The following is a 17,500-nucleotide window of genomic DNA, read 5'->3' as shown; positions in this document are numbered from 1 at the left end:
CTTATTGTGTCAACAATATCTAGTATTTTTTTTTTCATAACACCAACTTAGTACTTAACAAAGTACCCACTTGATATAATAAACAACAGTTTAACGGTCACTAAACACTTATCATTTGTGGATTGGATTCACTGTTCTCGTTTGTCGGAGCGCACACCGGCTGGCCGGAGCGCACACCGCTGGGTTCGACGTCACAAAGGGACCAATTAATTCGATCGGACGAGAGGCATTCCGGAGCGGATTTACAAACGCAGCCTTTAGTCTTCTCTAAGCACCAGCAGACTGGAGAGCCAGGCACATGAGCAAGGCACATCTTGATCGTAATCCCTCCACGATACTGTATATATATCCAAGTCTTACACACACGCACGCACACAGGCGCATACACGCACACACACACAAACAGGCGCACACACACGCAAACACACACTTGCCGAGCCTTCACGGTAATGTATTCCCCCAAGTGTTTAAACTCTCACTGAGAGACAAGATGGTTAATGAGGTTCATTTACCTGTCTACTAGAGGAGCAGAGGGATGGCCTCTAACCCTGAACCTCTGGAGAGAGAGAGGGGAGAGGGGGGGGAGAGAGAGAGAGAGAGAGAGAGGGAGAGAGAGAGAGAGAGAAAGAGAGAGACAGAGAGAGATGGATTGAGAGAGAGCGAGCGAGCGAGAGATCTTAATGAGTTGTGGGTCAAAGGTGGAGAGGGAGAGAGAGGGAGAGATAGAGGGATGGATTGAGAAAGAGACAGAGAGAGAGAGAGACAAAGAGAGAGCGAGACAGAGACGAATGGTGAGGTCTTAATGAGTGGTGTGGGGCCCAGAGGTGGAGACAGGGAGATCAGTCAATCAAGTTGTGCTGTGGGCCGATAACAGCGGTAGAAACTCTTTATGTAGACTTTAACAACTTTGGGGCTCGCGGCCCTGCCTTCCCCTGCCTCCTCTTTCACAGGCTGATCTATGGATCGGGGGAGCTCCATAAACGCCAGGCGAGTTACGGCCCCGGTGGAAAGCCCATGAAAGTGTGCTGGAGGGCCGGGCTACAAAACTGACTTCCCCTTACCTCCATTACTTATGGTTACCCAGTCAGGTTAAGACACACTGTGGCACAAACACACACACACACACACATACCCTGATAAAGCTGTGTGTGTGTGAGAGTGTGTGTGTGTGAGTGAGTGTTCCTCTGTGTGCGTGCGTGTGTGTGTGTGTGTGTGTGCCTCTGTGTGCGTGCGTGCGTGTGTGTGCATGCCTGTGTGTGCGTGTGTGCGTGCCTCTGTGCGTGTGTGTATGCCTGTGTGTGTATGCCTGTGTGTGTGTGTGTGTATGTGTGTGTGTGTGTGTGTGTGCCTGTGTGTGTATGTGTGTGTATGCCTGTGTGTGTGTGTGTGTATGTGTGTGTGTGAGATCAGTCTCTGTGCCTGCGGGACCGGGGTAGGAGTGTGTAACGTAGTGGAAGACGTTACTAGCCTTTAAAAGACTGACCTTTGACCTTTCACTATGAGCTGTTTGAGCTACGACCAGGGGAACTGTACCACTCCATCATCACCACCACCACGCTCCAGCACACACACACACACACACACACACACACACACACACACACACTCAGGCACAAAAAAGTGCTTTCCAGCTTAACAGCCTGAGGGTCAAAGCTGCCCCAGAGAACCTCACTGTGTTTCTCCTTCAGCTGGGAGTGTGCTGTTGATAGTGGAGTGTGTGTGTGTGTGTGTGTGTGTGTGTGTGTGTGTGTACATACATGTGTGTGTGTGTGTGTTTCTAAGTTTGTGCGTGAGAGTAAGATATGATTTGTGCTGAAATGTCTTTTTCAAATAATACAGTTGTCCTTGAAGTGTGTGTGTGTGTGTGTGTGTGTGTGTGTGCGCGTGCGTGTGCATGTCTCTGTGTGTGTGTGTGTGTGTGTGTATGTGTGTGTGTGTAGAGTGTGCATGTCTCTCTCTCTCTGTGTGTGTGTTTGTGTGTGTGTGTGTGTGTGTGTGCGTGTGTGTGTGTGCGTGTGTGTGTGTGTGTGTGTGTGTGTGCACGTCTGTGTGTGTGTGTGTGTGTGTGGCTCTGTGTGTGTGTGTGTGTGCACGTCCGTGTGTGTAGGTCTCACCTTCTTCTTGGATTTGAAGACGTTGCAGCGGAACACGTTGCTCTGCCCGTCCCTGGCGATGTAGCTGAAGATCTTCAGGTCCTGGGAGTCGTGCGACACGTAGAATATCCTGCAGGAGACACAGAGACACACACCACTGACTGACTGCACCAGGCACAGGATCATCTCCTACCAGAACGGACACCGCCACCGTCAACGAGATATAGAATATAGATAGATAGAATATCCCGTACAAAAGAAAGACGATTGATATTCTGAACCAGTCTGAAGTGAAGAGGGGCCAGATATAATGATCATTCTGTTTTTTATCTGTAACTGTAAACCCAGATCAGAACACTCACATGAGTTCGACCCTGTGTCGCCTGAACCTGGTAATAGATTTAAGCTCGGGGTAATTGGTTGGCTCCGCTCTGTCGAGCTTCCGTTAAACGAGTTAGAATACATTAGAAACATACCAAGTCATACAATATGCGGGGGTTTATCAAGGCTGGGGGGTGGTGGGTGGAGGCTGGGGGGGGGGGGGGGGGGGGGGTGGAGGGTGGCAGGGTTCCTGCAGGTTTCAACTTTTTTTGGGGGGGGGGTTTCAACAAGGTTTAAAATGTACAACTTTTTACGACCACTTTTAAAATAATTTAAGACCTATTTCGTAGCCGTGCCGGCGAAAAGACAAGTATGAAGGTAAGAAATAAGTAACAAGTCCCAGAATGACTTTCAAAGCAAATGTATTCACGTTCAGCGTAAGAACGAACACAACAGCAAATGTATTCACGTTCATACATAAGGATTAACATAACAGTAAACAGAACGGTGCATGTAAACAGACTACAAGAGCGCCTCTCTCTCTCCCCCACAGGCGGCTTCTCGACCCAGAGGTGGCCACAGAACGACAGAGGGAAGACTGTACATTTGGTTACAACACTGTCAATCTCCCCTCCTTGCTTGGCGTATCGTGGAACAATGTGTGCATTGCCTTGAGTGTGCATTGACTCCAGCTCTCCACGGCAACAAGGTTGAAGGGTGAGGGTGGAGGCTGGGGGGGTGGTGCATGGGATGACCGCACGAAACCTCCTCGCATTGCAACCACGCAACCATGTCAACAATCGAACGCTCTGGAGGAAATGTCAACGCGGCTACTTTTAAAACTAGAAACAGCAGTGTCTTTTTGACCTAAGTTACAATGCTCAAGCTGCTATTTACACACAACGGCCACTAGTTGGCCGCTAAATTAGCCTGCTTCCTACACAGAAAAAAACTGCAAAATAGCTTCATACTAGCTTATCCTGATGTGATTTTAGAAAATGTATGGATACTGGGTGGTAGAACACACATATCTAGGAAAAGTCATGAAAGGAGGGTCCTGAAATTTGATCGAGTGCAAAGATATACACATTTTCTTTACTCGCAGGGGTCAAATGACCCCTCATGGCTGATTAATTAAAGCCTCCGTCCCTTGAACACGTGAGGGATGTTTTCACATCCGTGTGAACCAGACGTCCTTGTCGCTTGACGGACAGCTGCAACCGTCAATTCAAGAGGACCCCTGCCTGAACCGACGCTACACGACATTGACTCGGATATACAAATCATCGAATAAAACCACACCAAGCGTACAATATAACCACTAATTCAGCCTGCAGGCTGTCCACATTCATGACGTTCATCTGAAGCAGGCACAGTCGTTCTAGTACTCAAGCTAAAGCTCCTCTTCTCCTGTTCTAAAGAGGTTGATGGTGAACTGTGTTTAACACCAGGCTGGGGAGAGGGGGAATGTTCATTACAGCTCATGTGGAAAATTGTTCTAATTGGTCTATTAACGTGAAATGACAACAAGCTCCGAGGTAGGAGACACGGGAGGCAGGAAGTCTCCACTCTCTCTCTCTCTCTCTCTGTCTGTCACACGCACGCACGCAAACACACACACACACACGACCGTGCATACACACACACACATACTCAGTCTCACACACACACACTCTCACACACACACACACACACACACACACACACACGAAAAAGAAGAAGACCTTTTAGAACCGAGCATCCTCTTCACGCTACCGCTTTCAGCCCCGCGACCTTTCAGATGCTTCTGCTAGTCCCATTGTCCCCCCCCCCCCCCCCTCCGCCTGCTTCTAGAAGCCCCCCTCCCCATGGACGCAGGGTGATAACCATGACATTTCAATTAGCGGAGCGAGTTTCAGACAAAGCTATCTGACGATGACTCATAACCACTCAGATACACCAGGGCTGCGTGTCGATAATCTGCATGGCAACCTCCTCCTCTGATCTGAGGTCTACGGAGCCTTGACACACACAGACACACACACACACACGCACACACACACACACACACACACACACACACACACACACGGACACACAGACACACACACGTACCAGTCAGCCAGTCAGCCAGCCAGCCAGCCAGCCAGCCAGCCAGTCAGTCAGTCAGTCAGTCAGTCTAACAGGGTACTTCATCAGTAGTGTGAAGTGAAGTCCGACAACCCTTTCCCAGCCCAGATACCAGCTTTAATCTTCCCTCCTCCGGCTGCTCTGATACACACTGATTCCCCGAGGGACGTCCTCCCTTTAATCTGCAGGCAGCAGGGGTCTGGTTCTGCCCTCTGCCACATAGTGCTCCCCGTCTGCCACATAGTGCTCCTGCCCAAGGGAGCTTGAAGTGCAGATAGGGCAGGGAGGAGGGAAATAAAAGGAGATTACATCGTCTGCTAAAAAGTGGCCCCCCCGTCTCCCTCCGGGGGGGTTTTCTAGCTAGCTAGCTCACGACTCACCTCACCTCACCGGCCTGATAAAAAAAGACCCCCCTATCGCCATGGAGATGACACGACAGATAGGTCTGCTGGACGTACATCGGGCCCCGGCCCTCGACTACATCTACATCAAGCGCTACCGTGTGCGCTGTCGTACCACCGTGTGTGTGTACCCCCTGTGTGTGTGTGTGTGTGTGTGTGTGTGTGTGTCAGTACAAGCTAGTAGCTACAAGTACAAGCTCATACATCAACCACGGCCCTCGCCAGCGACCGAACCCGAGTCAGGGAGGGAAAACAAATGACCAAGAAACAAACTTCACTTGCGATGCGAGTGTGAGATGGAGAGGGGGGGAATGAACAAAGATAGATGGGGCAGAGAGTATGTGTGTAAGGGGGGGGGGGTGTTTGTAGGATCGAGAGAGAGAAGAGTGGAAGACAGAGTGGAAGAGAGAGAGAGAGAGAGAGAGAATGAAAGAGGGAAAGAACAAAGATAGATGGGGCAGAGAGTATGTGTTTAAGGGGTGTGTGTGTGTGTGTTTGTGGGATCGAGAGAGAGAGAAGAGAGTGAAAGAGAGAGAGAGAATGAAAGAGAGAGAGAGAAAGACAGAGAGAGAGAGAGAGGGAGAGAGAGAGAGAGAGAATGAATGAGAGAGAATGAATGAATGAATGAATGAGAGAGAACGAGAAAGAATGAGATCGAAAAAAAAGTATATTTTCTATTTTACTTATTCACTGGAGTCTGACGGGTACATTAAAACGTCACAGCTCCTCAGCGGGACGGGTGTCATGGGAGAGATGGAGGGAGTGATGGTGTGTGACAGAGAGAGACGGAGAGGGATGGAGGGATAGAGACAGGATCTGGGGCGAGGGGCAGCGAGGCAGTGAGAGAGCACCTGAGGTAGTCATGGGACAGCGAAGCATTGTCTTTCTTTCGTTTTTTTTGTCTTTTTTGTCTCTAAATCAGCAGATTCTCAGCTTTCATTTGACGGTATGTGTGTACATATCGGTTTCACTGTTCAGAGATTACAACACTTTTTAGATTTCTCAGGCCAAGGTCACCAGATTCCTCTTCTCTTCATGTAACATGGTGAGACGGTAGGGGGTTAGGACTCGTGACCTTGTGGAGAAGGAACTCTCACATGATGCTGAAGACACCAATTACCAGGGCTGTTACATACACAAGCTTCCTTCTACTCCCGCTGGTGTTGACACACAGTGGACACTGGTCAGGTCTGTTTCGTTTGGACATTTCTTGACCAACATTGTTTTTGCAAACATAATTGGAATATGTCACTCTCTCATCGTCTGCCGTAGTGCCAGCAAGCAGAGGGCGCAACAAGGTTGAATGTAGAAATGAACTAGATCTGGGTACATTCGTTGGTTCTACATCACTGGCGGACTCAGAGGGGGGGCAGGGGGGGTGACCGCCCCTCCTGGTGCCCCCACGGTTGAAAAACGTCTCTCTTAAGTGCCCTTTTGAGTGGCAAAAATGCCCTTTTGAGTGGCGAAAATGAGAGGACGTGCCCTATTGGTGCCCCTCCAATGGTCTAAACTTGACCATGTGCCCCCACAGTTGGAAAAACGTCGCACTAAAGTGCCCTTTTGAGTGGCAAAATTAGAGGATGTGCCCTATTGGCTGTCCTTCCAATGGTCTAAACTTGACCATGTGCACTGATGGGGTCCCATGTTGTGCAGTAGATGCCCTTTTTTTCTTTTCGCCACTGCCCTTCAAACAGCCTGAGTCCGCCACTGGTCTACATTCTTCTTGGACAGGAGGTGAAGGTGGGACCATCAGAATCTGTACGACCCACAGCTGAGAGCACAGCACTTTCACCAAGGTGTTTACTCGATGTTCTCCTTCTCTTTGGAGACGTGAATCATCCCCAACAGATGTCTGAGAAAGCTCTGTCCAGCAATCATCTCGTCTGGACATCCCATCTGGATGTCCTTGAAGGACTCCAGTGATGCACCAACAACCTCACAAGCAGTGCACATATCCACACACTGAGACTGTAGAACGGCATTCGCTGGTTTCAAGCACCACCAAGCACCGACCGTACTAGAAATTTGCCAATCTCCAAGCAACGACGCGTCTTAATTTGAATTAACAGGCCTGATGCCTCAGTGCAGTGAGTGCACAAATCTAACTGTGGCCTCATCATCCTCTGAGATCTCTGACAGGCTAGTGAGAAGACGGTCTTCATTCTCAACAATGTACCTCGTCACATCATCACGGCTTCCAGCCGAATTTCAAGCAGTCTTTTGAGACAAGGAGCATCATACTCTTTTGACACACAGTAGTGACGAAAGAAGTTTACAGAGAAACGGTCGAAAAACGTTTCGGCACATGGCTCACCCTGCATGGCCTGCACAGCCATGGCTGCTTGCGGAGGAGGGTACAGGAGCAGTGCTTGTGGAGGGTAGAGGCCTGCAGAAGCAATAGCCGCAGGATCGCTCGAGGTAGAAGCAGCACTAGACTTGCACATGGATTTATTTATTTTTTAAATGACACAGCTAGTGTTGGAAGTCCCTTTGGATGGAATGTAGGTCAAACTATGAGCTTTCGCTAGCAGCACCGTATCGACAAACTGAGAGAATGGGTAAACTTTCTAGAAAAGTCACCGGAATTCTATCATAAAAAAGGGTGTAGTGTGGTATCTGTTTTGTGGGGAACAATAGCAGTTTAACAGTAATAGTGTGTGGAGAATAGTAAGGGAACTATTCTCTGCTGCTAGGGGTGGGACGGTGGGACTGTGTTTGTGCTTTTACTTGCCCTGTGTGTGTGTGTGTGTGTGTGTGTGTGTGTGTGTGTGTGTGTGCAATCTTAAGCCATCAGAGTTCATAGTTGTCATAGCAACACCCTCCCCCGGGCTTGGTCCGAGACACTGTGCAGAGGACAGGTGTGTGTTTGTGCCTGAACGGCACGAAAAGAGGTGGGGGGGGGGGGGCAATGGGCGACTTTGGAGGCGGGCTGTAGGTTGCCACCCAATCAGAAGTTAGAAACGGTACTGGTATTATCTGTGGGGGGGGGGGCAAGTGCATGTTTGGGTGGGCTGAACTCTCCTTTCATTCGTTAGTTATATGCGGAGGTTAAGAGGCGATGACATCACTGTTATAGGTAAACACACACCCACCAGTGTTTACCTAGACTGTGGCGGTCGATCGTAGTCTAATTGTCCTGCCACAGTCTCATAAGGAACTGAACATGTTTTTACATGCGAGCGACACATTTCTTTACACGTCAGCAACGCGACCTTTGGGATTCACACTACTGTAGGTCCACATGAATCAGCATACAAAATCCGTGGTCACGCGCACACACGCACGCGCGCACACACACGCACACGCACGCACACGCACACACACGCACACACACGCACACACACACGCGCGCACACACACACACACACACACACACACACACAGATAATAACAGGGAGTCTGTTATGATGAGTAATTAAGCGGGGTTGTTTTTAGACAGGCCTGGTGATTATTCCTGTGATAAATGCCTGCTATGAAACATGTCATCCATCAGAGCTAGTAAGGCTCTGCAGCAGACTGTCATCACACACACTAATACAGTTAGCAAGAGGGGGGGGAGGGAGGGAGGGAGGTGGAGAGGGAGGGAGGGAGAGAGGGAGGTGGAGAGGGAGGAGAGAGAGAGATTTGATCAATACGCTATCTTCTGCTTTGCCAAATATAAGTCTTCAGTGTGTGTGTGTGTGTGTGTGTGTGTATGTGTGTGTGTGTGTGTGTGTGTGTGTGTGTGTGTGTGTGTGTGTGTGTGTGTGGGTGTGTGTGTGTGTGTGTTTCCTCCGAGCTGAGAGTGCTACCTGGTTTATGATCTCTTTGTATTTAGTCATTTCATGAACAAATCTATCACCCAAATCATGCTTCAGAGGGTGTAATAACAGTCTGTGCCTACACTGCTTTAACACAGCGCATACAGGAATTGTTTGCATCAACTTTCAAGGCTTAATTTACTTCTATTGCTGCAGAAAAGGTGTAAGTTGTGAACCCATTACTTGTTCCCTGCAAAATGCTGTTTTTTTTATAACATTTACATTATTTGTCAGTTTTTGTCAGTCTGTTTCTTCAACCTCTGGCAAGTTTACAGCTTAGATTTGTTCCATTTCAGGTCATTCACTGGACTTGAACCGCTTAAAAACTGGAAATATATATATAAATATATACTGGAAACATATCTATATGTTACGGTACATGTGGGAATACGGTACATGTGGGAAAACTAGGGTTAGGGTTAGGTGCTAGGGTGACTTGTTACATGCTGGCATGTCTAACCCTAACCCTAACCCTAGCCCTAGCCCTAGCAACCTAGCACCTAACCCTAACCCTAGTTTTCCCACATGTACCGTAACATATATATATATATATATATACACAGTGGGGAGAACAAGTATTTGATACACTGCTGATTTTGCACGTTTTCCCACTTAGAAAGAATGTAGAGGTCTGTAATTTTTATCATAGGTACACTTCAACTGTGAGAGACAGAATCTAAAAAAATCCAGAAAATCAAATTGTATGATTTTAAAGTAATTAATTTACATTTTATTGCATGAAATAAGTATTTGATACATCAGAAAAACAGAACTTAATATTTGGTAAAGAAACCTTTGTTTGCAATTACAGAGATCAGACGTTTCCTGTAGTTCTTGACCAGGTTTGCACACACTGCAGCAGGGATTTGGGCCCACTCCTCCATACAGATCTTCTCCAGATCCTTCAGGTTTCGGGGCTGTCGCTGGGCAACACAGACTTTCAGCTCCCTCCAAAGATTTTCTATTGGGTTCAGGTCTGGAGACTGGCTAGGCCACTCCAGGACCTTGAGATGCTTCTTACGGAGCCACTCCTTAGTTGCCCTGGCTGTGTGTTTCGGGTCGTTGTCATGCTGGAAGACCCAGCCACGACCCATCTTCAATGCTCTTACTGAGGGAAGGAGGTTATTGGCCAAGATCTCGCGATACTTGGCCCCATCCATCCTCCCCTCAATACGGTGCATTCGTCCTGTCCCCTTTGCAGAAAAGCATCCCCAAAGAATGATGTTTCCACCTCCATGCTTCACGGTTGGGATTGTGTTCTTGGGGTTGTACTCATCCTTCTTCTTCCTCCAAACACGGCGAGTGGAGTTTATGCCAAAAAGCTCTATTTTGGTCTCATCAGACCACATTACCTTCTCCCATTCCTCCTCTGGATCATCCAGATGATCATTGGCAAACCTCAGACGGGCCTGGACATGCGCTGTCTTGAGCAGGGGGACCTTGCGTGCGCTACAGGATTTTAATCCCTGACGGCGTAGTGTGTTACTGATAGTTTTCTTTGAGACTGTGGTCCCAGCTCTCTTCAGGTCATTGACCAGGTCCTGCCGTGTAGTTCTGGGCTGATCCCTCACCTTTCTTATGATCATTGATGCCCCACGAGGTGAGATTGACCGTCATCTTAAATTTCTTCCATTTTCTAATAATTGCGCCAACAGTTGTTGCCTTCTCACCAAGCTGCTTCCCTATTGTCCTGTAGCCCATCCCAGCCTTGTGCAGGTCTACAATTTTGTCCCTGATGTCCTTAGAAAGCTCTTTGGTCTTGCCCATTTTGGAGAGGTTGGGGTCTGATTGATTGAGTGTGTGGAGAGGTGTCTTTTATAAAGGTAACGAGTTCAAACTGGTGCAGTTAATACAGGTAATGAGTGGAGAATAGGAGGGCTTCTTAAAGAAAAACTAACAGGTCTGTGAGAGCCGGAATTATTACTGGTTGGTAGGTGATCAAATACTTATTTCATACAATAAAATGCAAATTAATTATTTAAAAGTCATACAATGTGATTTTCTGGATTTTTGTTTTAGATTCCGTCTCTCACAGTTGAAGTGTACCTATGATAAAAATTACAGACGTGGGAAGTGGGAAAACCTGCAAAATCAGCAGTGTATCAAATACTTGTTCTCCCCACTGTATATATATATATATATATATATATATATATATATATATATATATATATATATATATATATAGAAAACACAACACATCAACAGCTGAATGGCGGGAACAAGTTCACACCTTTAAAGTGAAATGAAAGACAGCACTTTGTTTGTTTGGCTTGCTTCTTTCCCTCCAGGCCTCTAGAGTATCATAGAGTATCAGAGGAGGACACGCTGCAGTGAGTGAGTCATGCCCACGGATCCCACAGGGTATCTTTATCAGACTCTCACCCCTTAAAGGCCAGTGAAGCGTCCAATACCGTTAGAATGTCTATGAATATCTGCTCTTAGATAACTTTAGAATAGCTATTCATACGCTGCATATCTAGCTCTTAAATAGCATTTTTTAGAAGCTCACTCTGACCCCAAAAAGACTGTGAGAGAGACTTCTCCAGCCATCACAACAAACCATATGTACATAAACCCTCGGAAAACAAACCGAAGGCTGGTGAAATATTCATGTGTTTTGTTATTATTCTCTGCTCAAGGCATTGCCTCTGGGGCTGTGTGTGGGTGTGTGTGTGTGAAGGACGTATGTGTGTATGTGTGTGTGTGTGTGTGTGTGTGTGTGTGTGTGTGTGTGTGTGTGTGTGTGTGTGGGTGGGTGTATGTATGTGTGTCTTACTGGGCAAAGAGTAAGGAGATGTCAAGCATAAAGTAAGTCAGTTTTCAGGAGCTAACACACACAAACACAAGGCTGTTGTCACACCATAAGAGCAGATGAGGGCACAAAGTCAAACTCTGAGGAGAACAGCAGCTAGCAACACATTCGCCAGCCCACAGTGGCCGGAGGGCAAGCGGATGGAGCCAGAAGAAGCTGACATTTAGTAGGAGGCTTAACTCCCAGTCCAATTATTCCTCTGCGAAGACAGGACTCTGGTGGAAGGAGGGATGGTGTGTAACAGAGAGAGAGAGAGAGTGTGGGGGGGGAGAGAGAGTGGGGGGGAGAGAGAGAGAGACAGAGAGAGAGAGAAAGGGAGAGAGAGGAAGACAGAAAGACAGAGAGAAAGAGAGAGAGAGAAAGGGAGAGCGAGGAAGACAGACATACAGAGAGAAAGAGAGAGAGGGCGAGGGTCACAGACAGACAGAAAGAAAGGAAAAGGAGAGAGAGAGAGGGGGGGGGGGGGTTGTTGCTCAGTGTGTGGGTCTATCGCTCAGTGCAAGAGCAGCACCTCGAAGGGTAGCGGATTCCCATTCCACCCGTACAGCTCATTACTCATTCTAACCCCGCATTTCCATATTCACTTAACATCGTGAAAATATGTAGATCAGATCTTCATTAAAAAAAAGAAAAACGTGGATTCAATCAACGAGACCCAAGACTTCAACTAACTTCACTTTGTTAGCTGTCGCTTTGTGAACTGAGGGAGCCTAGTGTGACCCAGCCGTGTGTGTGTGTGTGTGTGTGTGTGTGTGTGTGTGTGTGTGTGTGTGTGTGTGTGTGTGTGTGTGTGTGTGTGTGTGTGTGTGTGAGGGGACAGGCATTGTGCTGACGACAGCATTCACAGTTTTTCATTAGCGAAGCACAACAGAGCCATCGTCTGGGTGCCCCCTTAACCCTGCCTCTCACACCTAAACCACAGATTCACCACCACAAGAAACTGAAACAACACTATAGATTCACTACCACAAGAAACTGAAACACTATAGATTCACCACCACAAAACACTGAAACACTGTAGATTCACTACCACAAGAAACTGAAACACTATAGATTCACTACCACAAGAAACTGAAACACTATAGATTCACTACCACAAGAAACTGAAACACTATAGATTCACTACCACAAGAAACTGAAACACTATAGATTCACTACCACAAGAAACTGAAACACTATAGATTCACTACCACAAGAAACTGAAACACTATAGATTCACTACCACAAGAAACTGAAACACTATAGATTCACTACCACAAGAAACTGAAACATTATAGATTCACTATCACAAGAAACTGAAACACTGTAGATTCACCACCACAAGAAACTGAAACAACACTATAGATTCACCACCACAAGAAACTGAAACATTATAGATTCAGTACCACAAGAAACTGAAACATTATAGATTCACTACCACAAGAAACTGAAACATTATAGATTCACTACCACAAGAAACTGAAACATTATAGATTCACTACCACAAGAAACTGAAACATTATAGATTCACTACCACAACAAACTGAAACAATATAGATTCACTACCACAAGAAACTGAAACAACACTATAGATTCACCACCACAAGAAACTGAAACATTATAGATTCACTACCACAAAACACTGAAACACTGTAGATTCACTACCACAAGAAACTGAAACACTATAGATTCACTACCACAAGAAACTGAAACATTATAGATTCACTACCACAAGAAACTAAAACAACACTGTAGATTCACTACAGATTGACTACCACAAGAAACTGAAACATTATAGATTCACGACCACAAGAAACTGAAACAATGTTCTCCATGTAAGCCTGGTCTTTCAGCCTGGTCTGGACCCTGATGACCTTCAGAACCACCGGCTGACCTCCAACCTTCCTTTCCTCAGCAAACCTCTGGAAAGAGTAGCCGCCGGCCACTTCCATCAGCACAGGTCCAACCATGAGAACCATGAGCTCTATTCTGGGCTCTCACTCACACAAAGCCGTGGCAGCACATCACCCCCACCCTCATCCACCTCCACTGGCTTCCGGTCAAGTCCCGCATCTCCTACAACATCCTCCTCCTCACCTACAACTCCCCCCAGGCCCGCGCCCCCAGTGCTTATCCGACCTCCTCCGCCCACATGCCCCTCCCCGGAAGACCTGCGGTCTTCAGACTCTGGCCTGCTTGCCACCCCCCCCGCACCAACCTGCCAACCTTCGGGGACGGAGCTTTTAGTACGGCAGCCACCCACCCTGTGGAACTCTCTCCCTACGGCGATCCGCAACATCCCCACCCTGGACGCCTTAAAAACGGCCCTCAAGTCCCACCTGTTCACCAAGGCCTTCGGCCCCTCGTTCTGTAGTTGTTTTGTTTGTCTGACTGTTTTTGTTTTGCTATCTCTGAAAAGCAACCTTGGGTACCCTGAAAGGCGCTATATGAATTCAAGTTATTATTATTATTATGTAAAATTACCTACCAGCAACGGATTAAACATAATAGAGAGATGAGAAGCGGATACGATGTTTGGCTCAGCACTCAGCTAGCTGGTGTGCTCTGAAAAGGCCGCGGACGTGCTTAGCATCGGAGATTAATAAGGAACTCGCTGAAAGGTTGTTTTGATTTTTGCCAATTTTCTGTCAATTATCTGTCAAATGAGATGAGTCATCCCGTCTTCCTTTGATGTTATTCTCTGATAGGATGACTCATTTCATTTGACAAGATAAATGCAATCGGATTGCCAGCCTGACTACGGCAGACTCCGTCTCCAGCTAAATGAAGTGATTATTCGCTACTGTCGCTCTGACTGTCTTGTAAGGAACCCATTATCACGTGGGCAGCCTGCTGCAAGGGTTGGATTGGGGGTAAGACCCTGCGACATACCAGCGCCTCACGCTGCTGAAACAGGAGATAGGCTCCTGCCCTATGGGCCTTTAGGCTCGAGAACCATCATTTTATAATTGTTTTCGTCCAGTGCTTCTTGCACTTTTCTTGACATTAGCAGTACAATACATAGCAATACATATCTGGACCAAGCCACGAAGACAACACTGCAAGCTGCGGAGGAGGAGGAGGAGGAGGAGGAGGAGGAGGAGGAGGAGCCAGTCGGGGGTTGAGGTGTTGACAGGCACATGCACAGCAGCTCAGGTACAGATGCCAGCTACAGCTGCTGTTTCAGGAGCCAGGATACAGCACAGCTCAGCGTTCCATATCTGCCCTTCGTCAATGTCGTCATATAATAATAATAATAATAATAATAATAATAATAATAATAATAATAATACATTAGACTTATAGTGCTTTTCTAGACACTCAAAGACGCTTTACAAACTGAAAAGATCGAGTAGTAATAATAAAAAGAAACAAAAAGGTAAATAGAAGAAAGTATAGGGGCCTAATTAAGGTAGTGCTGGGGACACATGGGAAGGGGAGGGGGAGAGGGTTAACTGGTGAAGGCAAGCTTGAAGAGGTGGGCTTTGAGGGCCTGTTTAAATGTTGGGAGGGTGTCAGCCTGCCTGATGCGGTTGGGGAGGGCGTTCCAGATGATAGGAGTCACATCACTTGATCAGTGTGCGATCTTGATGTGAGGAGAGCGAAGACGCTTGTTGTAGTTTCAGCTACAGAAGGAGGAGGTATGTTAAGCCTCATTATGTAATAACGTTTGCCTTATTATGTAATAAATGTATTACATATTGTGCAGGTTATTACAAAATGCGGCGGTTGCACTTTTTTGTAACACAATTGAAAAAATGGAAATGTAATAAATATATTTGACCATGAAAAGCATTTTAATTCTCCAACAAAAAATCCAGAATTGCATGTTGTGTTGAAACTAAATAGTATTTCTATCGACCACTTATATACTGATTTGGTTGCATTCTTCTCAAGTTATGAAGCCCCCAATGGCAATTTGCTTGTTTAGGAGACATTCTGAAGACCCGATAACTCATTCCTTCAGGGGATCATATTATTGAATAAAAATGTCAACTAACATTATGCAACTTTTCAAAGCATGTAAACGTACTGAGTGCGCTGCGCTGTGCTTGTTACTTTTTTTAAACTTTTTTTTTTACTTTAAAAAAATCATAGCCAGGGCTGAAAGTGGATTAAAGTTCTTGCAGGTTATTGAGAGCTGATTAATCAGCTGTGCGGTAAACCGTTGGAACACACAGTGCACAGCTGATTAATCAATTAAACCAATAGAGTGAGACAGGATATGTTCATACCAGTTGCCTTTCAGGAAGTAGTGAGATCGTGCACCTAACCTATTGACACTCGCACGCAATCGCCAACCCTTACCATACGACTCCAACCCTTACCATACGACTCCAACCCTTACCATACGACTCCAACCCTTACCATACGACTCCAACCCTTACCATACGACTCCAACCCTTACCATACGACTCCAAAAACGATACGTCAACACCCTGCCAGCGTTATCGTCTCGTCACAGTCTCAGATCACAAATTCGGCAGTCGTGAGTCGGAGTCGTGAGAGTAACAAGCACCGCAGTGCACTCATTAAATGCTTTGAAAAGTTGCATAACGTTAATTGCCAGACAAGGCATTTTTATAACAATATGATCCCCTGAAGGAATGAGTTATCAGGTCTTCAGAATGTCTCCTAAACAAGCAAATTGCCATTGGGGGCTTCATAACTTGAGAAGAAGGCAACCAAATCAGCATATAAGTGGTCGATAGAAATACTATTTAGTTTCAACACAACATGCAATTCTGGATTTTTTTTTATGTTGGAGAATTAAAATGCTTTTCATGGTCAAATATATTTATTACATTTCCATTTTTGCAATTGTGTTACAAAAAAGTGCAACCGCCGCATTTTGTAATAACATGCACAATATGTAACACATTTATTACATAATAAGGCAAACGTTATTACATTTGGCGTTCAGCCAATGTATTACATAACGTGCAGGTTATTACATTATGCGGTGTTATTACATATTGAAAGTGACTTTTTATTACATTTTGGGATTTTATTACATAATGTGCAGTTATTACATAATGAGGCTTAACAAGGTATCCTAAAGGCTTTGAGGTCCTCGTCAGGGGCAATTGCTTGTGCTTAGGCAAGTCCTTTGGAAGGCATCTGTTAGGCTAGGCGAGTCTCTGTGAGGATATGGAATGTCTTTGTTAGGCTTTTAGTCTATATTAGGCTTGTACAGTTTGTGCACGCATTGCAATTTTATGACTTGTACGATACTCATTGGACACGGTCAATATATATGACTGTTTATGAAAGCAGGGGGTTTGGTATTATGTAAAGTGTTCTGATTGTGTTAAGAAAGCTATTTTGTTTTTATCTCGACAGAGATTTCTGTAATCGTTATTATTATGTATTCATGAGTGCCTCTGAATACTCTCAAGGACACTGGGCATTTCCCATTTCCATTTTTTGCCATTAAGCAGACTAAGTCTTTATCCAAAGAGAATTACAACATATACATTGGACTAAGTAAGTGAATCATCCATCCCACCAGTCCCAGAAGGAAGAAGTAATCTATGCTCGGGCCAGAGGCCATTAGCAGTCGTCGTGCTAGAAGATGGAAGTTCTTAAAAAAAAATTTTTTACAGTAGAGAAACTATAATGGGGGGAAAAGGGGGGGGTAGAGGAGAATTAGAGGTCTCAGGAGGGACAGTTAAGGTGTAGCATGAAGAGATGGGTCTTCAGTCACTGGCGGAAGATAGGGAGTTATTCTGCAGTCCTGACAGCAGTGGGAGGTCCATTCCACCAGCAGGGAACCAGGGCAGTAAAAGAGTCGTGACGCCGTCCACGTAGAGGCGGTGGAACCAGGCGGTGGAACCAGGCGGGGGAACCAGGCGGGGGAACCAGGCGGTGGAACCAGGCGGTGGAACCAGGAAGAGTGGAGTGAGTGGGCTGGTGGACATAATAGGCAACTTCGAACGAAACAGAAAACGAAGCGCAAACTCACAGCCGACGCGTCTGTTA

General features: G+C 46.3%; 1 protein-coding gene across 1 annotated transcript in view; it reads right to left on the bottom strand.

Moving 5' to 3' along the window:
• Window positions 1-17,500, bottom strand: part of LOC308162372 (uncharacterized protein) — a gene marked incomplete at its 3' end in the record, with an annotated part of 106,119 nt that overhangs the window by 28,859 nt on the left and 59,760 nt on the right. Inside the window, exon 5 of the mRNA XM_080536529.1 lies at window positions 2,115-2,223. Coding sequence (XP_080392655.1) covers window positions 2,115-2,223 — 109 coding nt within the window. The remainder of the gene's footprint in view (window positions 1-2,114; window positions 2,224-17,500) is intronic.

The sequence above is a fragment of the Nansenia antarctica genome, assembly GCF_963989245.1.
Source record: "Nansenia antarctica genome assembly, chromosome: 7".
Taxonomy (NCBI): domain Eukaryota; kingdom Metazoa; phylum Chordata; class Actinopteri; order Argentiniformes; family Microstomatidae; genus Nansenia; species Nansenia antarctica.
This window is presented reverse-complemented; position numbering and strand designations above follow the sequence as displayed.